Source organism: Staurois parvus, unplaced genomic scaffold (assembly GCF_062004578.1).
Source record: "Staurois parvus isolate SC_StPar_1 unplaced genomic scaffold, SC_StPar_1.0 ptg000262l, whole genome shotgun sequence".
NCBI classification, from domain to species: Eukaryota; Metazoa; Chordata; class Amphibia; order Anura; family Ranidae; genus Staurois; species Staurois parvus.
In genome coordinates, this window is record NW_028318058.1 from 5,557,209 (window position 1) to 5,583,940 (window position 26,732).

General features: G+C 40.5%; 1 protein-coding gene across 3 annotated transcripts in view; it reads left to right on the forward strand.

Moving 5' to 3' along the window:
• The window catches only part of TBC1D8 (TBC1 domain family member 8), a 121,452-nt gene that overhangs the window by 84,895 nt on the left and 9,825 nt on the right, over nt 1–26,732 (forward strand). For all 3 annotated transcript variants that reach the window (XM_089681257.1, XM_089681259.1, XM_089681258.1), the window contains 8 exons: nt 3,010–3,192; nt 5,939–6,088; nt 10,840–10,990; nt 11,208–11,422; nt 16,749–16,866; nt 19,835–20,120; nt 20,405–20,534; nt 20,822–20,920. In XM_089681257.1, coding sequence (XP_089537383.1) covers nt 3,010–3,192; nt 5,939–6,088; nt 10,840–10,990; nt 11,208–11,422; nt 16,749–16,866; nt 19,835–20,120; nt 20,405–20,534; nt 20,822–20,920 — 1,332 coding nt within the window. The remainder of the gene's footprint in view (nt 1–3,009; nt 3,193–5,938; nt 6,089–10,839; nt 10,991–11,207; nt 11,423–16,748; nt 16,867–19,834; nt 20,121–20,404; nt 20,535–20,821; nt 20,921–26,732) is intronic.

A 26,732-nucleotide genomic window follows, 5' to 3' on the forward strand; every position in this document is an offset into this window, starting at 1 on the left:
TAAGAATAGCTAGGTAAACTTCACCCCTTAATATCCACTGTTTGATACTACTGTTATGCATGAGAACTCAGACCTCTATTTCTTTACTATATTAAACACGTTTGTTTATTAAGCATGTCTCACAGTTTTAAATACTGAACACCTCAGATATTTTGCTGACTATGACATGACTGTGTTGTGAGGGTTGATAGACAGCTTTCAAACACTGCGTTTGTAACAACATGCTTAATTTTAAATTTACCGAGCTTTTTAAGCCACTCTGTTTTCTTCTGTCTTTATTTTGTTCTGTAACTGTTGATCTATCTTGTTTCTATGAAACAAAGTTTTTTTTTTTTTTTTTGAGTGAAAATAAAAACATGTAAGTTGAAACCTACTTGTTGCCCTATGGAACTGTATTGAAATACTCTGATACTATTGTGATGTATTGTTTGCTCCAATCCCTGCCCATTCCAGCCTTGTGCAGGTCTGCAATCGTGTCCCTGACTTCCTTTGACAGCTCTTTGGCCATTTACCCATGGTGGTGAGCTTTGAATGGAAGAAAGAGATTCTGTGGACAGGTGTCTTTTATACACATAACGAGTTGTCCTTAGGAGTGCCTTCTTAAACTGATAGGACTAATCTGTGTACCACGTGAGCACACAGCCAGTTTGTGGGAGCCAGAATTATTGTTGGTTGGTAGGGGATCAAATACTTATTTTACTCACTGAACTGCAACTCAATTTATAACATTTGTATCGTGTTTTCTGGATTGTTGGTTGATATTCTGTCTCTATCATTTAAAATACACCAACAGTGCATCCAGAAAGTATTCACAACTCTTAACTTTTGGCACATTTTGTCATGTTACAGCCTTATTTTAAAATGGATTAAATTAATTTTTTCCCTCAACATTCTATAAACAATACCCCATAATGACAACGTGAAAGAAGTTCGTTTTGAAATCCTTGCAATTTATTAAAAATAAATAACGAAAAAAAACACATGTACATAAGTATTTACAGCCTTTGCTCAATACTTTGTTGAAGGACATTTAGCACCAATTACAGCCTCAAGTTGTTTTGAGTATGATGCTACAAGCTTGGCACACCTATTTTTGGGCAATTTCTCCTATTCTTCTTTGCAGTACCTAAGCTCCATCAGGTTTGATGGGGAGTGTCATTGCACAGCCATTTTCAGATCTCTCCAGAGATGTTCAATCGAATTCAAGTCTGAACTCTGGCTGGGCCACTCCAGGACATTCACAGAGTTGGCCCATAGCCACTCCTTTATTATGTGGGATGTGTACTTAGGGTCGTTGCCCTGTTGAAAGATGAACCGTCGCACTAGTTTAAGGTCCAGAGCGCTCTGGAACAGGTTTTCATCAAGGATGTCTGTACATTGCTGCATTAATCTTTCCTTAGATCCTGACTAGTCTCCCAGTTTCTGCAGCTGAAAAGCATCCCCAGAGCATGATGCTGCCACCACCATGCTTCACTGTAGGGAAGGTATTAGCCAGGTGGTGAGCGGTGCCTGGTTTCCTCCAGACAAGACGCTTGGCATTCAGGCCAGAGAATTCAATCTTTTTTTCAGCAGACCAGAAAGTTTTGTTTCTCATGGTTTGAAAGTCCCTCAGGTGCCTTTTGGCAAACTCCAGGCGGGCTGCCATTTGCCTTTTACTGAGGAGTGGCTTCCATCTGGACACTCTGCCATACAGGCCTGATTGGTGGAGTGTTGTAGAGATGGTTGTTCTTCTGGAAGGTTCTCCTCTCTCCACAGAGAAATGCTTGATTTCTTTCAGAATGACCATCGGGTGCTTGGTTACCTCCCTGGCTAATGCCCTTCTCCATCGATTGCTCATTTTGGCCGGGCGGCCTGCTCTAGGAAGATTCCTGGTGGTTTCAAACTTCTTCCATTTATAGATGATGAAGGCCACTGTGCTCATTGGGACCTTCAGTGCTGCAGAAATGTCTCTGTACCCCTCCCCAGATCTGTGCCTTGATACAATCCTGTTTCGGAGGTCTACGGACAATTTCTTGGACTTCATGGCTTGGTTTGTGCTCTGACATGCACTGTTAACTGTGGGACCTTATATAGACAGGTTTATGCCATTCTTAATCATGTCCAATCAACTGAATTTCCCACAGGTGGACTCCAGTCAAGTTGTGGAAACATATCAAGGATGATCAGTGGGAACATGATGCACCAGAGCTCAATTTTGAGTGTCATGGCAAAGGCTGTGAATACTTATGTACATGTGTTTTTCTTTCGTTTTTTTATTTTGAATAAATTGCAAAGAATTCAAAATTAACTTCTTTCACGTTGTCATTATGGGGTATTGTTTGTAGGATGTTGAGGAAAAAAATAAATTTTATCCATTTTGGAATAAGGCTGTAATATAACAAAATGTGGCAAAAGTTAGGTGATGTGAATTACTTTCTGGATGCACTGTATAATAAAAATTATAGACCCTTCATTTCTATGTAACTGGGCAAAGTTACAAAATCGGAAGGGGATCAAATAATTATTGTCCCCAGTATATTGGAACATTTTTAGACCACACATGTGTGATCTGGATAAAATCCTGACCTGAACCTGATATAAACCTAACCTGAACAGCTGGCCAACTACTGTGTCAATTAGCTGTGAAACCCGAGCTTCAATCTGCACCGCACATGTGGGAATCAGCTCTTAGTGAATCTTCTTGGTGCATATGGTTTAATTGACCAGAAAATATGTACATGCTGTGATGTTTGTGACATTCACTGCAGATGAAACTTCCTGGTGGAGTTGTTTTAATATACAGTGAATGATTCACCACCAGTGAATGTTTAATAAATATTATGGTCACTAATTTATATATTTGCCCATTAGTATTTGCATATCTGAGTGCATGTGTGTATGTATATATGTATGTGTGTATATATATATATATATCACAAAAGATTTTGCTTATGATTTCCTAAAGAAGATCTGCTACCTATCCTGCTACATTACTTCCTATATTATCTGAATACCGTTTACCTATTTCAGGTAGTGAGTGTGGAGAAGATGGAGGACACCAGCCTTCTGCCTAATCCCATTATTATCAGCATAAGGCAGCAGATGGCTTTCCAGTTTATCGAGCTGAAAGACCGAGAGAGTCTGGTTAATAGTTTACTCCTCAGGCTTGAACAGGTCAACTCCAACACAGTGTCCACGAAAAACAGAGATATGGTACAGTTTATTCATAGATTTGTGTATGCTACTGCATAAAAAAAAGTTTCACAAATTTCAGTCTTGTTTTCCAGCCACTCTTAAGTATACAGAAGAACAATTCTTGAGGCTAATGCTAGCAGCTTTTGGTATTTTAGTCAATATAACCAAGGATCATTGTGTATTTCTTCAGAAACCATGAATATTGATGTGTTCTGTGTATGAATTACTGTAGGGGCTACTGCAGCTCCAGACCCCTGCCTTAATCTAGGCCCAGCCATCCAAAATGAACAGGCTGCACACAGAAAGCAATGGGCTGACGGGGAGAGATCTCCACTGACCCTGGGGACCGCTAATAAGGGGTAACTATCTGTCCCCCTGTATGTAGGATGATTGGTACACCAGCAATTATAGGAACAACGTCCTGTGCGGCTCTATGCATCAGCTTAAAGACGTTTTCCCCCTCCCTCTCCCACCCTTCAGCTTTCAGCTGGAGAGAGGAGACAAACAGGGCGTCCTTCCTGTAGTGGACCCCCCCCCCCCCCCCCAGAACTGATCCCCTGTCCTATCCACATCTAAATCTTCTGCAGGCTGCTGTGTTGTTAAGTGCGCGTTGACACGGGTTCTATGAATAAGCATTTTGTGCGACTGGAGCCTCCTATCACACTATAAGGATGCAGCGGCTATATAAACCCAGCCGCAGGTCCTAATTTGCTAAGTGTGCAGTTGTGGGTGAGTAGCCCTGAAAATACACGGGGGGAGATTTACTAAAAGTGGTGCACTCACAATTTGGTGCATCTGTGCATGGTAGCCAATCCGCTTCTAACTTCAGTTTGTTCAATTAAGTTTTGACAAAAAACCTGGAAGCTGATTGGTTTCTCTGCAGAGCTGCACCAGATTTTGCACCCTGCAGTTTTAGTAAATAACCCACACTGTTTGTGTTTGGGGCCATGCACCTGCACCCACAGGCCTGTCAAATTAGGACTTTTGGCTGTGTTTGTACAGCTGCTGCATCTCCATAGGGTAACAGGCTGTCTGCACACAAGAATAGCCACATTAAAAAAAGGAAAACCCTGACCCACACTGTATAGACCACAGCATCTTTTTGATATTTTCAGCTGACCTTTCAGGCAGGCTGTATGGAGCCCCTTGATTTCTAACAGTAGGCCTGCACTAACCGGCTCTGCATTCCGCACGCACTGCCTGGACCAGGTGGCTGAATTTATGCTGGGTGGGCAGTCTTAACAGAAGCTTAGTACTTGTCTTCAGTAGTGTTGTGTTAGGTCTGCGTGGCTGCGCCCTTGGGACACACGCTAACGCATGGCCCTTACAGAAACCTGGCAAATCAAATACCAGGCATCCGTAGTGTTACGCCTGCACAGCTCAACCTCAGGGTGCATACCGACGCATGGCCTTTAAGGTCCACCAAAATCTTCAGCACCAGGCCCAAGATGCTTATAATTTGGCCTGAAGTGTAACCATATGCCCCTCTTTTCAGTAAAATATATTTGGGTGCCCAGTCAGCAGTATATGGGAATCTGAGTTGTTTATGGCTGTTTTGTGTTGCTTTTAAAGAATAAGTTCACCTTTTGTAACATGTTATATACATATTACATGTTACACCCATGTTCAGGGTGTAACATGTTACGATCGGGCCGACCCCCACATCCCATCCTGATGTGACAGCTAGCAGGGGATCTTCTTCTCATCGCTAGCTCTCCCAATAAAAATGGGAATGGGAAAAATACAAGTTCTGACAGCCTTTGCAGCTGTTGGCTTGTAGTTTTCAATGAACTACCACGGCGTTCCACAGCACCGTGGTAGTTCATTGAGCCTTACTGTCAGTAAGTATCTGCTTGCCCGTATGGGATGTACAAGCAAGCAGATATACTGACAGGTCAGGGGGAGATCTGCATGGCAATCCAAAAGTTTGCAAAAGTTTGTTTCTTTAGGGACTGATGTGCATGAGCAGAAGAACACTGTAGAAAATCTGTGGACTCTGTATAAACTAGAAAGATAAATAGATTGATATTAATTAGAAATATGGCTTTGGTATATCTATAATCCTCTAGTTATATTAAAATGTATAATGAGATGATTAGAAAATATACGGTATGTGCTTGCACTTGATTTTCATTCCTTCTGTTTGCTCTGTAACAAGAGTATACACACATTTCTAGGCCATTGAGCACAGTTTATTAGTTGGGCTGCCTATTCTTTGTCTGCACGTTAGCATTTGCTGTTTCCATGAACACCATGTGACCCACATTGTATGGGCTTTTATTATTTGTTTTTCTTTTCTTAGCCCTTTTTTTTAACATTTTTGTGCATGTGAAAGCCTGAATGTGGAAGCAGCTAAAGTATAAGCATTATGACATGATAATGTAATATTGGAAGAGGAACATTTACAGGCTGAAAAAAACACCAAAGGAGCATTCTGGAGATAAGCTGAAGAGCAGAAAAAATGATGAATGTGCCCAAATGCAGCTAAACGTGCCTAAATGCTAGACGCGTCTAGCGTTTGGCTGTTAATGCATCCCAGTTGCCAGAGTAAATTAATATTCTGGCCAGTTGAATCCATTAATGCTCAAACGCTTGACGTGCCTAAACCCATGTGCAATATGCAACTTTAGGCGTGTTTTTATGTAGCTTTTCTCCTGCTAGGAGAAAGGTGTTCAGAGGGGGTAAACAGACACCCTGTGTACATGAAGACTTAGAATTTCCCCGCTAACATATTTTGTAAAATCAAACGTGTTTTTCTAACCAGGTTTTCAGTACGGAAGGCTTTGGAAATATGAACATTATGGTAAACCAAAACATGGAAAGTGGAAATGAGAAGGAGAAGTCGTCAACAAATGGAGAAGCTTTTATGACTACTTTTCATCAGACAGGAACTGAGAGCCCGAACACTGAACTGGTACTGTACTACTTCACAGTATATGCCTTTGTGATGAAAGTAGGAACTGGTCTGTAGAAGCGTTATGATTGTCTAGATATATTGATTTTGTCCTTCCATGTACTACGTATTGTAGATGGTAGATACATGAAACAATAGGAAATTATAGTGTTTAGGAAAACCAACAGTTATTTGTATTTGATATTTGAGATCAATGAGTTGTTTCCAAGAAGTACTTTGTACAATGTAATCTATTGTTTATATGTGTTTGCCATTGTGTCACAATTTTACACATTTAAACATTCCTTTTAGTGTGTTCCCAAAGTTGCTTCGGGGACACAAAAATTAATAATATTAATGGTTTAGTTCTGGAGTCATTTGGTACCTAAATCTGAAGTTTAGTGATTTTTTTTTTTTAAACCGCACCAGGAATACTTACCATGAATGAACTGTCTTTCATGTTCTGGTGACTGCTGTGTTAAGTTGAAATCCAAAGTCCTTTACCCCTGGATACTCCCATTGTTCCTGTGTCCAGGCACTCAAGTGCCAACTATGCCCACAATGAAAAGCGGTCTATGAATGGAGCAGGTGGACCTTTCGTTCATCCGCCTATCCTCCATACATAGAGCAATTTTAAAAAAAAAATTCCATATACTTCAGCATTCGTAATGAATGTATTAAAACTTGCATTTTTTTTAATTCATACTGACGTATTGGGGTTATTTACTAAAACTGGAGAGCGCAAAATCTGGTGCAGCTCTGCATAGTAACCAGTTAGCTTCCAGGGTTTTTTTGTCAATGCTTAACTGAACAAGCTGAAGTTAGAAGCTGATTGGTTACCATGCACAGCTTCACCAGATTTTGCACTCTCTAGTTTTAGTAAATCCACCCCATTGTGTATATTAACATATAGTTCCATCACAGTCTTAAATAAGGTCTTTCATTAATAAATCAGTACTTGTCACAGTCTCTGGTTCAGCAAATGTGATCCCACAAGGCCAGCGCTTTATTTGCGTCCATTAAAATGTATGTCTGAACTAAAAGAAAAAACATATGCAATAAAAAAACAATATGTGGTAATCCTGCTAGTAATCCAATAAACTTCTAACTTCCTATAGTAATCTGACAAACTCTGCCTCTGCTGTATTGAAATCCCAAATAATGCTATCACCCAGTACCCCCTCTTCTTTGGACTACAAAATACCGTCCCTTACTCATCTCTGTTACATAAGGAGGAGGTGCTCTATAGTCTAGCAGGAAAGATCTAAGGAAGGCTGATAACTGCTTAAGATTTCAGAGTAGCAGAGTGCACAGGAAGTTAGGAGTATACTGGATTTCTGGCAGGACCTACAGATATTTTTTCTGTACTTGCAGCATTTTTAAAGGGATAGAACATGGAAAAATGTGTATATATTGCAAAGATATACTGAAAAGGTTTTTTTTTTTTTGTAAATTATTTTGCTCCTGCATACATTTTAAGACACTCTGCTAGAAGGGGATCCTAAGAGAAACCCAGAGAGGCACCACTGAGCGAGAGGCATGGAAAGAAAGGAACACATTTCAATTTCTTCTGTTTTTGTGAATCCAGTTCCAATTTGCTGACTACCAAATGGCAGTACACATTTATTTTCAGAATGCCTTTATGGAAAAAGCCACTCCTTCACTATACACACTTTTAGATTGATAGTTCTCTATAGAATTGTTGACAGTAAAAGGTTAACAAATTGTTTGCTTTTATGTCTAATTGACAGAAGTGTTTACAGCATATAGATTTTCTTTGCTTTAGAATGCTTTCATTACCTATATGGTACATTGTTAATTTTAACAACAGCCCAAATCTTTGTGGCAACAGATACAGATCGCAGGTTTGTGGCTGCACGTGAAGCAAATGATTGGTTTCCAACATTCTAAATCACTGATATTCAAAGCTGGATATATATTTCCTGGCATAGCTGATGTTTGGTGGGAGTTGTGTGTTGTCTGTGGGTCAGGAATGTTTTACTGTGCACAATGCACATCATCCTACACTCGCTGAAACAAAAGCTTAGGCTGTGTACTTTAGTAAATACATTTCATTATTGTTTTTCCATTTGTCAGTTGGTCAATTACATCCGCCTTGGCTTAATTTTATTTTAGCAAAGCACGGACGTATGCTTGATATTCCAGCCATCTACTAACTTGGAGTTGTCTTCCTTCCTGCCTGTTTGATATAGTATAAGGCAAGATCCCCAGTGTCCAGTCTTTCCAATGTAATCACTCTGTACCATACAAAAATGACAGTGCTTTATTTGAATGTTGCCTAATCTAAATCAGGGTCTTTAGCGGGGCCAGACTGTGACCAGTGGGAACAGAAAATGCCCCAGCATCAGTGGGAGTAAACAGTGTCTCAGGGAATATAAACGTTACATAGTGCCTGTGGTTATTAGGAGAAGGAAAAGTGCCCCAACAATGGTATTAGTGAGATAAAAAGTACTCCATCATTGTTGTCAGTGTCAAGAATAGTGCCCCATCATTTGTGTCCATGGGAAGAATAGTGCCCCATCAAAGGTGTCAGTGAGAGGAATAGTGACCCATCATTGGTGTTGGTGGGAGGAAATATTGCCCCCTCTTTGGTGTCCGTGGGCGTAATTATTATTATACAGGATTTATATCGCGACAACAGTTTGTGCAGCACTTTACAATATAAAGGGGGACAGTACAGATACAATGCAATAAAAAACAAGAGGATTAAGAGGGCCCTGTTTATAATCAGTTTACAATCCAATAGGATGGAGCAAGTGGTACAAAAGGTTATTCTTTGGAGGATGAGGTGTATTTATTAGTGCCCCATTGTTGGTGTCCTTGGGCAGAATAGTGCCCCATCATTGGTGTCCATGGGGGGAATAGTGCCCCACTGTTGGTGTCCTTGGGCAGAATAGTGCCCCATCGTTGGTGTCCGTGGGAGGAATAGTGCCCCGCTGCTGGTGTCCTTGGGCAGAATAGTGCCCCATCGTTGGTGTACATGGGAGGAATAGTGCCCCATCCTTGGCATCAGTGGGAGGAATAATGCCCCATTCTTTGTGTCAGTGGGAGGAATAATGCCTCAAGGGCTGAATAAAGCCAAGCAATGGGATGCATCTGGCACACAGTTTGGAGACCACTGCTCTAAATGGACAGACTTGATCTACCTAGACAAGGCAAGACTAGGGAAATTAAGAGATTTGGAAGCCCATGGAGGATGTTACAAAGTGTTCTAAAGACACAAACAACGTCATGAAAAAATAGATTACAGGGCCGTTAAGTAGATGATGTGTAAGGATCATTTTTGGAGAATAAGCAAATTTTTTAGCATCACTTTAAGGCAAAACCAAAATTGACATACTGTATGATGCAGTCTGCCAGTAGCACTAACAAATCAGTCTTTTTCTAACCCCCCTCCCTTCTCCCCTGTAAATTAGTTTTTACTTGTTTAATTATCTGGTATTTTTCCACTTCCTTTAACAGACCATGCTGTCCAGCAAAAGCAGAAGTTAAGAGTATCGAGGAAAACCATTTAACACTGGCAAGGGGGTGCTTACAATGGTCACCTTTTATTCATTTAGTTAAAACCTTTATCCCAAAAGGAAAGCTACAGTTGCTGTAACTGTTTAAAAAGTCTATCTAACACCAGTCCAGATAGTGCTGCTGTCCAAGTCAATTGCTCCTCTATCAATAGAGGAGCCACTCTAAGACAGAAATTGAGTTACTGGCCAGCTCACCATGTGAAAACAAATAAAAAAAATAAAACTAAAAAAACAGAGGAATGCAGCCATGGCATCAAATGATATACAATCTTCAATATATCAATTATCAAATATCAATATATTATCTACTACAAGTAGAGGGTAGGTAATCTCCTAAAGTGGTTCTAAAGGCAAAGCATGTTTTACCTTAATGCATTCCCTGCATTAAAGTAAAGAATGCCCTATTAGTAGCATGCACCCCCCCCAAATAGTTTCCTCAGTCCTTTGTGAATCCAGCACTGTGCCCATTTGCAGTGGCTCTATCCACTCTGCCATAGGCAGCAGTTAGAGCCAACAGCTCCTGCTGCTATTAATACAATTCAGTGAGCAGAGAGCAGGGGTGGGGCCGAGCTGCACTATGTGTGTTAATAGACACACACAGCCTGGCTCAGGAGCGAGCCTGCAGATGTGCAACCATAGGAAGCGGCTTACGATGTTGGTGCACCAAGAAGAGAAGGAGACAAGGCAGGGGACCCTAGAAGAGGAGGGTTAGGGTCATTCTATGCAATACCATTTCACAGAGAAGATAAATATAACATGTTTGTTGTTTTAAAAATAAGTAAATAAAGCTTTGCAACTGCTTTAACTGTTGAGATATTAGACACAACCTGACTTGTATTTTGAGAAAGAGCAGTTAAGCTTAATCATTGTGTAGCACTGCAGACAGGAAGCTGAGCTTGTATGTCTCTATGCATACACTATATAATTATACACACTTTGTACATAGAGAAAGGGTTTCTAAAGCAACATGTTGATAAGATTATTTATATCCTGATCTTGCAAAATTGCAAAGACTATACATCCTTCTCCATTAAATTTCTTTTCCATGACCAAAATAAGCTGTTCTAGGGTCATGTATAGAACATAGTTGGATATGTGGAATTTTAACTTCGAATAATGGATGCTGCACTTAATGATCATCTAATATAATAATGGCTACATATGGCGCCATATTTACAGAGCTAATTTAATCACGAAGATTGATGTATTCTGCTTTATTTTTCCTTCCAGACTCGGGAACAGATAAAAGAGCGTTTGTGGAAGGATCATTTTGCTGAGTATGGGAGAACTGTTTGTATGTTCCGTACAGAAAAGATCCGAAAGCTTGTTGCTATGGGAATACCCGAATCCTTGCGAGGGGAACTATGGCTCATCTTCTCTGGTAACTCACATAGCACCTAAGTCATAAAAAGTAGTGTGAGTTATTTGATCGCTGCTTGTAAAACTGTACAAATAAGTGAACTACATATGCTGACAAAATGTAATCTTCCCAGTATGTTCCAAAAATAACAAAACACCAGAATACATAACATTAGAGGACGTCATGAGCATAATGGTAATTTTATACATGTAGTCTTTTTTTTTTCCTTTTCTACCAGATGCAGTAACAGACTTTGCCACTCACCCAGGGTACTACAACAAACTGGTGGAGGAATCAATGGGCAGGTGCTGCATTGTGACTGATGAGATAGAACGTGATCTCCACCGTTCGCTACCGGAGCATCCAGCCTTCCAGAATGAAACTGGCATTGCTGCTCTCAGGAGAGTACTCACTGCGTATGCCTACAGGAACCCCAAAATAGGATACTGTCAGGTGATACATTGCATTAGTGAATAATTCCTAAAGCCAAAATATATTATAACCACTTTCCCCAGTATAATCAAATAGTCCTTGTAAACCTGAAAAATCAAAACACAATATAGTCCTCACAACATGTGAAGCCTTCTTCAAATCATTTATCTTCCCTTTGTTTCTCTGCCCCCAGTGTAAATAAACTCTCAACAGATGTCCTGACCCTTATTTATCAATATCAAATTAGGCTTGATGCAACCACCTTTCCCGTCTCCAGATATCTCCCTCTTTTTTGCCGAAAATCTCCAGCTATTCCACTATTCTTATGTTACTCTCAGCATATCATGCAAAAACCAAAAATACCGCATCCATAGCGTGGCATAACATATTAACCAATGCAGTACAAAAAAATTATGTTTACATTACTTATAACCACAGTTCTCCCCAAATAGTGTTACATGTGCTTGTGCAAATCCACTCCACAACCATCACTGTGCTTGAACACCATGCAAAGGATTCTCACCAGAATCTGCAATACATCGTTGTCATAGAGTCCAAACAGGCTCAATATAGAGGGACACAAACATCACTTGCTCACTTCTTGTGCTTCAACTCTAGTTCTCAGGGTCCCTCAGATTATTCAAGATAATAGTAGGGGAAAACACAGCTCATAGTGTGGAAGGATTAAAAAAAAACACTGTTTATTTAACCACTTCAAGTCCGGACACTTTCGCCTCCTTCCTGTCCAGGCCAATTTTCAGCTTTCAGCGCTATCACAATTTGAATGACAATTGCGCAATCATGCAGCACTATACTATATGAATTTTTTAGCATTTTTTTTTGAGACAGATAAAACTTTATTTTGGTGGTATTTATTCACCACTAGGATTTTAATTTTTTTGCTATATAAATAAAAAAGTCCAAACGTTTTGGGGAAAAAGTGTTTTTCTTATAAAATTTTGCAAATAGTTAATCTTTCTTCATAAATCTTGGTCAAAATGTATTCAGCTATCTTTTTAGTAAAAAACAAAATAACCCAAATTAGTTTATAACCAAAAATTATATTTTTTCAAAACATTTTTTGACATTTTTATTTTATTTATATTATTTATGTTTTTTTTTTTTTAACCATCGTGACACTATCCTACTTGTGGGGGGTGATGAAGATTTTTTTTTTTTTTTGTACACTGATTGCTTTTATACCCATAAAGGCTGTAAAAGCAATCATTTCTCCTTCTCTCTGGCTGCATTCTTGCTGCCATTGAAAAATACTGTGAGAGCTGTGATTGGTCACAGATTGTCACATGGTACAAGGCTGTTGTGAATAGCCTTGTACCATGTGACCTCAGTGATCATTCACAGATTTCACTAGTAGTAAGCAATGATGTCACAAGTGACATCTTGCTTACTACTATTCATGTGATCACTGATTGACCAATCAGTGATCATATGATCGGGACCTCACACAGAGGTCCTGTACAGCGATCGATGTTCTGCTGTGTCCCAGGGAGCTCGCACAGGCAAGGAAGCGGGAGGACATTTATAAATGGCCACCCGCTCCTGCACTGCTCCCATCCGGCCGTTTATATACATGGGCCGGACAGGAAGTGGTTAATAAAAAGATGCACTTGCACAAAGGTCCAGGAGATAAAAACAGAGTACAATAGCAAACCAAGATGGCAGACCCCATTGGAATGAACATCTCTTCGGCATAATATTTTTTTACTTGGAGCAGTAAAAAGTGTTATTTCAGCATGAATTGAAATACAATTATAGACTTAGCCTCCCACTTAAAGGCTAAGTTCACCTTTAAAAATAATAAATTACATATTTTTGCAGGAAAACAATGAATTTATTTTTTTTTTTTCACAGGAGTTTGCAAAGCATTGAACCAGTGATCAGTAGATCACAGCTGCACATCATGCTACCGCACACTTCCTCTAGCTCCCTGCCCATACTGAAGTAAAGGTTTTCTGTTACTGAGCTGGAGGAAGTATCACAGGACTAAGAGTGTGGCAATTACTACGCTTGTATTTCATTGAGAACTACAAGTCCATCTGCCGCTTTATTAAACAGGATGTGTAGTTCATTCATTCACAGAGCTCTTTATTGAGCACCACAGCCTGGAATATTTAGGAGACCAAAGAAAACTGTTACAGAAAACATTTTTCTGCACCTTTTATATACAGTTAGGCCCCTTTCAAGTTTTTCAGACATATCCAGAGTGAACCATAATGTATATATTGGTGTGTGGATGTAAATGGATGATCATCCATTTATATCAGCCTACATCCGAGTCTGTTCAGGTCTATTTTTTTTTTCAACAGAGCAAGGCTGCATCCTTTTCCAATCATACAGATCTGAATGGATGTAAAAAGCCTTTTATTAATCATGGACAAAGCACATAAAAACACCATTAACCTCCCGTTTACCTCAGCACTTAATTATAGCCATATGATTAAGGGGTTATGATTAAGCACTGTGGTAAGCCTAAATTTATGAAGAAATTAGATTTTGTTTTATTGTTTTTTTTATAGGAAAAAGTAGAAAATATTTTTTTTTTTTTCAAAATGTTCTTTTCGTTTATATTGCAAAAAATAAAAAGCCCAGTGGTAATCAAATACCACCAAAAGAAAGCTTGTTTTGTGTGGAAAAAATGATAAATATTTAATTTGCATAAAGTGTTGCATGAACGCGCATTTGGCAGTTAAAATAGTGTGGGTAAAACCTTCCAGAGCTCAAGTGGTTAAAACAAGCCAACTCTGATCTCTCTAACCGCATGTAATTCATCCTCAAAGATCCTCAAAAATGACAACAGAAACTCTAAAAAGATTCCTGCACTATTTTAAGCATTTTCATATGTGACATGCAGTGACACCTGTGCATGAAATTGCACAGGTGTCAGCAAGCCGCATATAAAATTGAACTGACCAGCCGCTTTGAAATCGGGCTACTTCAACACTGCATTCTGTGTGAACCAGGGCTAAAGTTTAGTTTTTAGACAGAGTCTACCAGTTTAAACCCCATGCACTTGGACACCTAGAGGCTGCATAGCCTAGCGTACAATTCCCAGCGCTTTATTACACCTGCAAAGCCATAGGTGCAAAGTACAGATTCCCATACAAGTGAAAGGCTGTACTTACAGTCAGGTCCATAAATATTGGGACATCGACACAATTCTAACATTTTTGGCTCTATACACCACCACAATGGTTTTGAAATGAAACGAATAAGATGTGCTTTACCTGCAGACTGTCAGCTTTAATTTGAGGGTATTTACATCCAAATCAGGTGAACGGTGTAGGAATTACAACAGTTTGCATATGTGCCTCCCACTTGTTAAGGAACCAAAAGTAATGGGACAATTGGCTTCTCAGCTGTTCCATGGCCAGGTGTGTGTTATTCCCTCATTTTCCCAATTACAATGAGCAGATAAAAGGTCCAGAGTTCATTTCAAGTGTGCTATTTGCATTTGGAATCTGTTGCTGTCAACTCTCAAGATGAGATCCAAAGAGCTGTCACTATCAGTGAAGCAAGCCATCATTAGGCTGAAAAAACAAAACAAACCCATCAGAGAGATAGCAAAAACATTAGGCGTGGCCAAAACAACTGTTTGGAACATTCTTAAAAAGAAGGAATGCACCGGTGAGCTCAGCAACACCAAAAGACTCGGAAGACCACGGAAAACAACTGTGGTGGATGAGCGAAGAATTCTTTCCCTGGTGAAGAAAACACCCTTCGCAACAGTTGGCCAGATCAAGAACACTCTCCAGGAGGTAGGTGTATGTGTGTCAAAGTCACCAATCAAGAGAAGACTTCACCAGAGTGAATACAGAGGGTTCACCACAAGATGTAAACCATTGGTGAGCCTCAAAAACAGGAAGGCCAGATTAGAGTTTGCCAAACGACATGTAAAAAAGCCTTCACAGTTCTGGAACAACATCCTATGGACAGATGAGACCAAGATCAACTTGTACCAGAGTGATGGGAAGAGAAGAGTATGGAGAAGGAAAGGAACTGCTCATGATCCTAAGCATACCACCTCATCAGTGGAGCATGGTGGTGGCAGTGTCATGGCGTGGGCATGTATGGCTGCCAATGGAACTGCTTCTCTTGTATTTATTGATGATGTGACTGTTGACAGAAGCAGCAGGATGAATTGTGAAGTGTTTCGGGAATATTATCTGCTCATATTCAGCCAAATGCTTCAGAACTCATTGGACGCCGCTTCACAGTGCAGATGGACAATGACCCAAAGCAGACTGCAAAAGCAACCAAAGAAGTGGAATGTTCTGCAATGACCAAGTCAATCACCTGACCTGAATCCGATTGAGCATGCATTTCACTTGCTGAAGACAAAACTGAAGGGAAAATGCCCCAAGAACAAGCAGGAACTGAAGACAGTTGCAGTAGAGGCCTGGCAGAGCATCACCAGGAATGAAACCCAGCGTCTGGTGATGTCTATGCATTCCAGACTTCAGGTTGTAATTGACTGCAAAGGATTTGCAACCAAGTATTAAAAAGTGAAAGTTTGATTTATGATTATTATTCTGTCCCATTACTTTTGGTCCCTTAACCATTGGGAGGCACATATGCAAACTGTTGTAATTCCTACACCGTTCACCTGATTTGGATGTAAATACCCTCTAATTAAAGCTGACAGTCTGCAGTTAAAGCACATCTTGTTAGTTTCATTTCAAATCCATTGTGGTGCTGTATAGAGCCAAAAATGTTAGAATTGTGTCGATGTCCCAATATTTATGGACCTGACTGTATGTAAATGCCAATGGCATTTTGGACACAGGAAATTTGGGGGAATTTACGCAAGAGCAGTTTGCAGCCTCTTGACATCGATGTTCATGAAGCCTTTGAAACACTTGCTGTTTGTTTACATTGCAGCTTGAGCTTTCAGTCTGCCAATATTCTGTCATCTATTAACAGTAAAGGAGCTAAGATTTCAGTGCTGTTCAGTTCTGTTTTGACCTTTTTAAAGATTAATTTCTTGACAATACCTATACCTACATGAGGGCTTGTATTAAAAATGCTTTTTTTACTTGCACAGAATATGTAATTACTTTAGTTGTGTAGTTCAGACTCCACTCGTACGGGCTTATTTTGGTCTCAGTAAAAGCAGTCGTCCAACTAGCATTTTCAGGAAGGGCTTAGAAGCGTCAACCCACATATTTCTTTACGTTATTTAATTTTATTTCTTTTTTGAAATACAGTATTTGTTTACAGTCAAAACTCCCATATTTATGCATTTTATATGCCTATGTCTTTTTTGTTTTTAGTATATTTCTCTTACTTTGCAATTAACATTTCCCTTTATATCGTCTTCCCATATTAGTCTATGAATATCCTGACTTCAGTTTTACTTCTGTATGCCAAAGAGGAAGAGGCATTTTGGCTGTTGGTTGCTGTGTGTGAAAGGATGCTGCCTGATTACTTTAACCATAGGGTCCTTGGTGAGTTTACTGCTTGTGACTGATGGGAACCCTGCTGTATTTTGGTTTACCAGAAAATTGACCTAAATTTCTTCCCTTTTGAAAAGATTTCATATCAGCTTGGGAAACCATGATTGGCTAATGGAAAATGCAGACCTTTTGTTACAGTGGCATGCAAAACATTTACCAGTTGTAGCCCTATTGCATTATGAAATGATTGTGAAAGTGCATATCTGGGCAAAATAAAATCATATATATATATATATATATATATATATATTCTCTCTAAATACACGCACAATTAACTAAAGTTTTATCTCTTTACAAATGGTGCAAATATGTGAAAATACCATTTGATCCTGCCAGAAATCCATTGTGCTGCAATGTTTCTGTAGTGAGCTGTGAACACAGGGCTTCTGCTGCACGGAAATCCCAAGCAGTGTTATCAGCCCTTTTTGAGTCCTCCCCTGCTGGGTTGCAGAACTACTCTTAACTTTTGTAAGTTGTAAAATAATGCTAGGTACACACACAAAGTTTCTTTTTCATTCAACCCAGCGAGCTGAACAAAATAAACTTGCAGATCGCCATGCTAACACATCCAATGTTAGTACAACAAACTCCCTGTTGAGCTATTGTGTCCTGACAGGGGGGCACACTGATCAGCACTCACAGCAATTGGCAGCCAGTGCTGATCGGATGCCAATCTGATGCTGGTTTTCCAGCATGCCCATTTGACAGAAGCCAGTTGAGAAGCTGTACATATGAGGTGAAAGTCGGCCAGTTCCTGCGGAACCAACCATTTTTGGCTGATTTCCAGCCAGTATGTACCCAACTTTAGGCTACTTCTAGGACAACTATTAGTCTTTTGGCTGATGTTTATCAGAGAGGCCACTAATAGCATACACAAGTACATGCTGTAACAAGGCTATGTATACTAGACATGTATTCAAAAGATATTATCAGCTATACATAAGTGAATAGTCAATTCTTTATTGAACAGTAATGCTTTATTTAGAAAACATGTTTTTAGAGCCAGTGCAGAATAGCCTTGTATTTATTATTTAGCTTCTTCCTGGTAAGAGGTACACAATGTCAGTAAGATTTGACTAACTTACCATTAATCATTGTGAAACTCTGTTTAGGGAAATCATGTATTCAAGCATAGTTGCAGATTCTAATTGAGTAATGGTTGTTTGCCAGTAAAATAAATACTTAAATGCTAAAAATATTGCATTTTTATTACTGTATAGGGTAATCTTTGTAATAATATTCATTATATACATCTTTTTCTCACAGGAATTTTTGTACAGTATATTACTTTTGCATGCAGATCAAGCTGCCCAACTACAATGGCCAACTTTAATTCATATAGCCTAAATCCTTTTGCTGCCACTGCAATGTCTATGGCAGCAGTAGCGCAGCATTAGCTGGAGTTAAGCTTCCATTTGTGTATGGCTTACTTAAAGCTGAAGTTTAGTCAAAAATAATTTTTCCCTTATGGCTAAGGTCACATCACTTACCTGTACTGAAGATTATCCCACTTTGGCAGACTGCTGCTTTGTGTGAAAATCTTCTTTTCTAGGGTGCAGGTTCTCTTCCTGTCATTGAACTTCCGACATGGAGGGGGTTAATAGCTTTGGGTCTTTAGGTTGAACTGCATTCAAGGCAGTCCAACAGGGACCCACCTCTTCCTCACCTGTCATGCATTGAGAAAAGTCCATGCATTGTTTACACTAAATGTAGCATGGCCTTGGAATTGGGGAGAGCCAGCTGAATGACAGGATTCTCTCTCCCATTCAGAGGTTTGTTACATTCAGTGTAAACATTCTCATCAATGGATGAGAAGGGAGGAGGTAGTTGGTTCTCTGTTGTACAGTACTGAATGTAGTTTAGCCTGAAGATGTGAGGTTATTAACTTCTTTCATGTCAGAAGTTCTGCACCAGGAGGAGGACAGGGCACACAGGAGAGTAGATTTTTACACAAAGCAGCAGCCAAACTGGAAGACTTGGGGCATACTTCATTATGGGTAAGTGATGTGACTGCAGCTATAGGGGTGTTTTTTTTCAGCTTTAAAGTCTATTTCAAACGACATGTTTATCTAAGATTCCCTCATTCACAGGGGGACAACACTGCTGCAGAAAGAACATGGCTTTCACCCTGTTAAAGGAATTGGAAAAAATAAAGGATTGACTTTACTGACAGGTTCATTAGAAATGAAAACTATGTCACGGGGGACAGACGAACGCTGTTGTGGTAATGCTAGTAACAGGCTGCAGCATATATATCATTTTTGGTTTACCCCATAGTTCTACTTTATTAATATCAGGATCTTATACTTAAGTGCATATCATTCCTAAAAATGAGCTTCTTTTATTATTCTCTTTCGGTCTAGAAAATATACCATTAAAAGCATTTTGTTACATCTGTATATTAAGTGCAAAATTCAAGGTGACCCTTCCAGAAATCCATCACAAGTCTCTTTGCACTCAGCAGTTTTAGTAGCCTTGCTCATTTCACCTATGTAAGCTACAGAACACCATCACTTAATGCAATTTAGATGAGGCAGGGGGAGAAGTGCTAGTCTTAACACTCTTCCTATGCTAGGGTGACACTGCTCCTCCATATTTAGAGTATAGCTGTTGAGTGTTAACACCCTAGGGCAGGAAGTTTGTTATTGGTGAGATCACCAATAATATATAATAAATCTGAAAAGAAAAAAACAAATGCATTTTCCACATCTAATGACTGGTAAGCTGCAAAACTGTATGAGATTTTTGTTCTTGGGTTTAGAAACACTTAAAGAAATGTTGCTTGTAGTTTCATAATGCTGAGTTCCCATTTAGCTGTGTTCATTGGAAGTGTCATTTACTGTACAGTAAAATGTCATCTACAATAGACCATTGAAAGTAGAGTAGAGAAGTTTTACATTTTTCTGGAGGAGTTTGAAGCTTGATTGATTGATGTCCTAATGTTCTTTGTTCTTGGCAGGAGCCCAGGTTGACCAGTCTGTCTTTGAAGAACTAATACAAGAGAAACTTCCTGAGCTGGCTGAGCATATAACTGACTTGTCCACACTGGCTTCTATATCTTTGTCATGGTTTCTCACCTTATTCATCAGTATTATGCCCCTGCAGAGTGCAGTGAATGTTGTGGACTGTTTCTTCTTTGATGGCATTAAAGCCATTTTCCAGATTGGACTGGCCGTTCTAGATGCTACCGCTGTGGAGTTGTGCAACAGCAAAGACGACGGGCAAGCCTTAACGATTTTGAGCAGGTTGTTTATTCTTCTATCCCTTTTACTTCCCCTGTTTCCATTTATCAACTGATACAATGCAATACTTGTAATTTGTGTAGCAAAATTATACATACAACATGTGAGCATTACTGAAATGAGTTGTTGTATGGATTATGCCCATAGTAAGCGGGTCAAAAACAGGTTTCAAAATCTCAAAGAAATTTCAAATGTGGCTTAATATCACCATTAAATAATATTATTGTGTTGCCTTATAGTCCTCCAAGCACAAGTGACACACTAACAGAATATGTACTTCTGTGAAGGTTTTTAGAGCATGTCAGGAATGAAGAGAGTCCCTTGCCACAGACTGGAAACTGGCATAGTATGCTAAATAATGAGCAAGAGGCCTATCCAATTACAGAAATTTCAGATTTAATAAGAGATTCATATGAGGTACGTGTTTTTCCTTCAAATGTAAAAAATATGTTGTTGAAGTGTGTCAACAATCATCAGTTAAAAGCAAGAGTGACTGCAACCTATTATATCTTATATATCCATTCATGGCATAACTTCACCTGCTAGTGAGTAATCAATATATGCCTGGAAGTCATTTTTTTTTGTTTGTTTGCTAGGAACATGTAGTTATATACAGATAAACAACCATATGGAAATGTATATAATAATTAGTAACATTTAACAACAGGACAAACACTTTTATAGATTTGTTGGTTTGCTTCCAGAAATTTGGCAACAATTCTGTGGAACAAATTGAGAGTTTACGTTGTAAGCATAGGACCCGTGTACTCCAAAACCATGAGGACACTACAAAGCAGAATGTTGTAAGTATGCTGCTGTGTAGTATAATATTTTATTTAACTATCAATCTATTAACACTGCAGCCCCTTCCAGTTCTCAATCACTTTTGATTTCAAGAGACTGCCTTCCAATTTCTACTTCCTATGCTTGATGTGTCCTCTTGAATCCCTCCATTTTCCTATGTCAATGTTGGTCTTCCCTTTTAACGGTCTTCTTCTGGGCTCAGTCAGTAATACTTTCTCGACAGGGTACAGTTATATATTCTGCTGACCAGGACCTGCTTAACATGAATGTTAACAACATCAAAGGCACTTAACAGCTGATAGATAAAATAGCTGGAACTGTAGTGCCACCTTTCTCCTTTAATTTAAACTGTTAAATATGTATCATTAAATGCAATACATAAGGACAAAAACATAGATATGCACCATTTTTAGCGATGTAGTGCACCACAATATATGGTAGTGTGTTACTGAGTGTTGCAATGCACTGCAGCACATGTATGTTCCTTTATCCTTTAATGTGTTGGTGTGCCAGTGAAAATGAATGGTGCAGTAATGCACAAAAGCATATATGGTACATTAAAGTGCATTGTGATATGGTGGAATGCCTGTAATATGGCATAGAGAAATTATGCACATCCTGCCAGTAAACTGTTTGACCTCTTATGGCCGACTCAAAATGTTCTTGTAGCCAGCTTACAATCTTTCAAAACCCAAGCCCAAAACCTCTAAGGTTAGAAAAATGGGAGCTGCCATTACAGTTGGTTTTTAAAGAACAACATCACCTAAAGTTGTTCCTAATAAATGCCACCACCAAATCCTTCCAAATCCAGCAATCTTTCTTCTGACATGGTCCTGGCTGGCTCCAATTCATACTGTGCATATGGGCCACAGCCCCATTCATTCCTTTGGGTAATTCACACTCTTATGAACCATTGGAGGTCCCCATGATTACGGCCTATCAATAGGAATAAATGGGGCTGTGGCACTCATGTGCAGTTTGAAGAGGAGCTGACTGGAACCTTTTTGGAGGAAATATTGCTGGATCAGGGAGGAAGGTAAGTATTATCCCAGGAGGGCTGCACTCAGAGGATGGGGGGATTTATTAAAGGACAGCTTTGCTAAAAGTGAAGTTGTACTTTTTAAAAACCATGTTGGCTATTTCTACTTTTCATGTATTCAAACTCACAGGTTCCCTTTAATCAATTTATTTATTATTATACAGGATTTATATTGCGCCAACAGTTTGCTCAGCGCTTTACAATATACAGGGAGACAATACAGCAACAATACAGTTCAATACAAGAGGGATAGGAGTGCCCTGCTCCTTGGAGCTTACAATCTAGGAGGGAGGGGTTAGTGGTACAAAAGGTAATAACTGTGGGGGATGGACTGGTAGGAAGAGTAGAAGATTCCATTATTATCTGAGGGCAGGATAGGCTTCCCTGAAGAGAGAGGTTTTCAAAGATTGCCTAAAAGTGAGCAGAGTAGGCGATAGTCTGATAAATTGGGGTAGAGAGTTCCAGAGGATGGGGGAAGCTCTGGAGAAGTCCTGGAGACGAGCATGGGAGGAGGAGACACGGGAGCTAGAGAGCAGGAGGTCTTGTAAGGAGCGCAGAGTATGGTTTGGGTGATATTTGGAGACAAGATTGGTGATGTAATTTGGGGCAGAGTTATAAATGGCTTTATATGTTATTAATGTTTTGAATTTTATCCGTTGGGCAATGGGAAGCCAGTGGAGGGATTGGCAGAGAGGGGTGGCTGATACAGAACGGTTAGTAAGGTGGATGAGTCTGGCAGCAGCATTCATGATAGACTGAAGAGGGGATAGCCTGCGATGAGGTAGGCCAATGAGGAGGGAGTTACAATAGTCAAGGCGAGATATAACAAGGGAGTGAATAAGTTGCTTAGTGGTTTCCGAGGTTAAGAACGGCCGTATCTTGGAGATGTTACGGAGGTGAAGTCTACAAGATTTGGACAGCGATTGGATTTGGGGCTGAAAGGACAGATGGGAGTCTAGGGTTACACCTAGCACCCTGGCATGAGGGGATGGACTGATGATTGTGTTATTGATTTTAATGGAGAAGTTAGGGGAGGGGGCACGGGTTGGAGGGAATACTAAGAGCTCAGTTTTGGAAAGATGGAGTTTGAGGAAGTGGAGTGACATCCATGCCAATATGTCGCTTAGTAGGTTAGTAATGCGAAAGGAGACTGAAGAGGTGAGGGATAGAAAGATAATTTGTGTGTCATCAACATAGAGATGGTACTTAAAGCCATGGGAGTTTATAACGTGACCAAGGGAGGAGGTGTAGATGGAGAAGAGTAGGGGCCCAAGGACGTAACCTTGAGGGACCCCTACAGAAAGAGGGAGTGAAGAGGAGGAGCCAGAGGTATAAGTAAAGCTGAAGGAGCGCTGCGATAGGTAGGAGAACCAGGAGAGAGCAGAGTCTCTGTGGCCAAGAGAGTGGAGTTTTTTGAGGAGGAGGGGATGGTCAACCGTATCAAAAGCCGCAGAGAGGTCGAGTAGTAAGAGCACAGAGTAGTGGCCATTGGTTTTAGCAGTTAGTAGATCATTAGTGAGTTTTAGTAGGGCCGTTTTCAGTGTAGTGTAGTGAGCGAAAGCCAGACTGTAAAGGGTCAAGAAGGTTGTTGTCAGTGAGGTAGGAGCTCAGGCGATTGTAGACTATGCGTTCTAAGAGTTTAGAGGTAAATGGGAGCAGGGAGATGGGTCTTAAGTTGTTTAGGTTGGTGGGGTCCAGGGAGGGCTTTTTAAATATAGGAGTGATGTGCGCATGCTTTAGAGGGGTGGGGAAGGCACCCTTAGAGAGGGAGAGATTGAAGATGTGAGTGAGGGAGCATAGGATGGAAGAAGAGGGTGACCGTAGTAGTTGTGAGGGGACAGGATCCAGGGGGCAGGTAGTGAGACGGGCTTCTGAGAAAACCTTAGTGACCTATTGAGGAGTAGCAAGGTCAAAAGAGGAAAGTGTTGAGGGAGGTTTAGTATAAGGTAGGCTAAGTGGGATAGATGTCTGTGCAGTGGAAATGCCCCTACGAATTGCATCAATCTTGCTTTTGAAATGATTTGCAATCTCGTGAGCAGTGAGTGAGGTGCTGGGTGGAGGTGAATGTAGTAGAGAGTTAAAAGTAGAGAAGCGACGACAAGGACTGGATGATAAGCTATTGATGAGAGTGACAAAGTAGGCTTGTTTGGCAGCATGGAGGGAGGAATTGTATGTAAAGAAAGCAGATTTATATAGGGTGAATGCTTGGTGAGATTTGGTTTTACGCCACAATCGCTCCAGCGCACGACTATGTTGTTTAAGATTTCTGGTGTCGTCAGTCTGCCAAGGTTGTAATGGTCGGGGCCTGATGTTTCGTGTTGTTAGAGGAGCAAGTGAGTCTAGTGTGGATGAAAGCAAACTGTTGTAGACAGTAGTGGCCAGGTGAGTGCAGGACAGGGTTAGAAATTCTGTCATAGAGTTGGTCAGTTGCAGAGTGGAAAGGAGCAGGGTTCAAGTTGTGAAGGTTTCTGCAGGTAATTGTTTGCTGCTTGGAGGGATAAGTGTTTGAAGATGAGGAAACTGTGAAGGTGATGAGATTGTGATCAGAGAGAGGAAAGGGGGTGTTTTTGAGGTTGTAGGGAGTGCAAAGATGGGAGAAAACAAGGTCTAATGTATTCCCATCAGAGTAAGTGGAGGACTGTATACATTGTGCTAATGCAAAAGATGAGGTTAGGTTGAAGAGTTGGGATGTAGCCGGGTTGTTCACATTAATGGGGATATTAAAATCTCCAAGAATGATAGTGGGTATTTCAGAGGAGAGAAAGTAGGGTAGCCAGGCAGAGAAATCATCAAGAAAGCGGGACACCGGTCCAGGAGGCCGATAGATCACTGCAATCCTCAGAGAAATGGGAGAAAACAGCGGAATGCAGTGAGTCTCGAAAGAAGAGAAGGATAGAGAGAGAGGGTTAGGGAGGACTTGAAAGGTGCTCAGTGGGGATAGAAGCAAACCAACCCCACCACCTTTCCGACCACTGGGTCTGGGTGAGTGTGTCTAGAGGAGGCCTCTATACGAAAGTGCTGCGGGAGAAGAGGAATCTGCTGCTTGAAGCCAGGTTTCTGTAATTGCTAGTAGGTTAAGTGAGTGGGAGACAAAAAGGTCATGGACAGAGGTGGGCTTATTACAGACAGAGCGGGCATTCCAGAGCACACATGAAAAAGGGACGGTGGTTTTTTGGAGCATGGGGATTGATATTAAATTGAGGGGATTGCAGCTATTCCTGAAGGAAAGAGGGTGGCTGGTGTGGGGGTGAGATACTGGAGGACCAGGGTTTGGGGCGATATCCCCAGAGGTTAGGAGAAGGAGGGTGAGGAAAGTAAGGTGGGAGCGGGCTGTATACAAGTGTACATGCCTTCCAGTTCTGGTGTTTGGGTCAGCATGTAAGTAAAGTATCAGCTGGAGGTGATAAGAGCAGTAGTAGGGAGATGGTAGCAGTGAGGGTGAGATGTATACGTTTTGGGGTGGAGCAGAGGGGTAAGGAAAGGAGATTTTGGGAACGCAGGATAGTAACGTGAAAAGGAGGAGTAGAGACGGCATATTTAAAGATAGGTGGAGTGGGAATCAGACTTGTAGGAGATGTTTCCAAGGGTGTTTGCTTGCAGTCCATCCAGCGTGCAGTAGAGTTCTTTGCTGTATCTTCCTGCTGCTTGAGATTAACTGCTGTGTTCAACTGCTGCTGATTCGCACTTCTGCAAAAACCGCACTCACGCACAAAACTGCACTCCATCTGTGATTGTACCCCCCTATCTGTGACCTCCCCCCATGAGCTGATCTAAATTTATAGGGAGATGGTCAAATGAGCAACTCTTCTCCGCCCCAATTAAGAACTGATAAGGATCACATGAATTGGGGGGATGTTTCTCAAACACAGACCAGAGTAATAAAAGAAGTGCAGCAAGAGGTGAGAATCTATCAACAAACAGACCAAAATATATACACTTTGTTCAGAGATAGCAGAAGTCTATGCGTTGTTGAAGTTACAGTAAGAGTGGAGGTGAGAGCAGCAATTTACCCAGAGATTTATGGTGCACAGTTGATTTTACAGTAGTGTGGGTTGCTGTGGCTCCTGCCCTACCATTCCAAAGCATTAGTGATCACATGTATAAGTGACAAAGCTTTATTTTTCCCCAAGCATGCCTTTGGTGATTAGAACCAAAGATCTCAGCTTTTTTTTTTTTTTGCTAGAGCACAACACTTGATTTCAAAATGCATCTGGCATATCTGACACTGGTGCTGCTTGCTGAAGGCATTGATATTTGTGATAAGCTCATTGCTAAGATTTCCTTCTGCTAACTCTTTCAAGCAGATCATATTTGAATAAGCAGCAGATTATTACTATGACAGCTAAACCTTACTTTAGGCCATTTGCAGTGGTATGGGGCTTTTGCCTTGCTTACCTGACGAGAGTAAAAGTACTTCTATTGAAGACTTTTGTTGCTCTCCATGTATTAACATTTTTAAATTATATCCCAGATTGTTCAAATTAGAAAGTGTTCAAATATTGTTTTATAGCTTTTCTCTGCTTTGTTGTGTGTGTGTGTGTGTGTGTGTATACACACCTCTTGTATACATGCTGCTGTGTAGCAGGGAATACCCAGGGTACTTCTTATTGGCTTTGTGCACTGACAGACTCCTGGTAGGGATAGCTCAGGTGAGTTCAGACTATGGTCTTAACATGCCTGGGCCCATCCCTAGTTGTGATACCAGGAGAGAAGGGAGAAAAGACTGCAATGTGGAGAGGAAGTAGATGAACGATCTTCTTTTGCACTGCTCC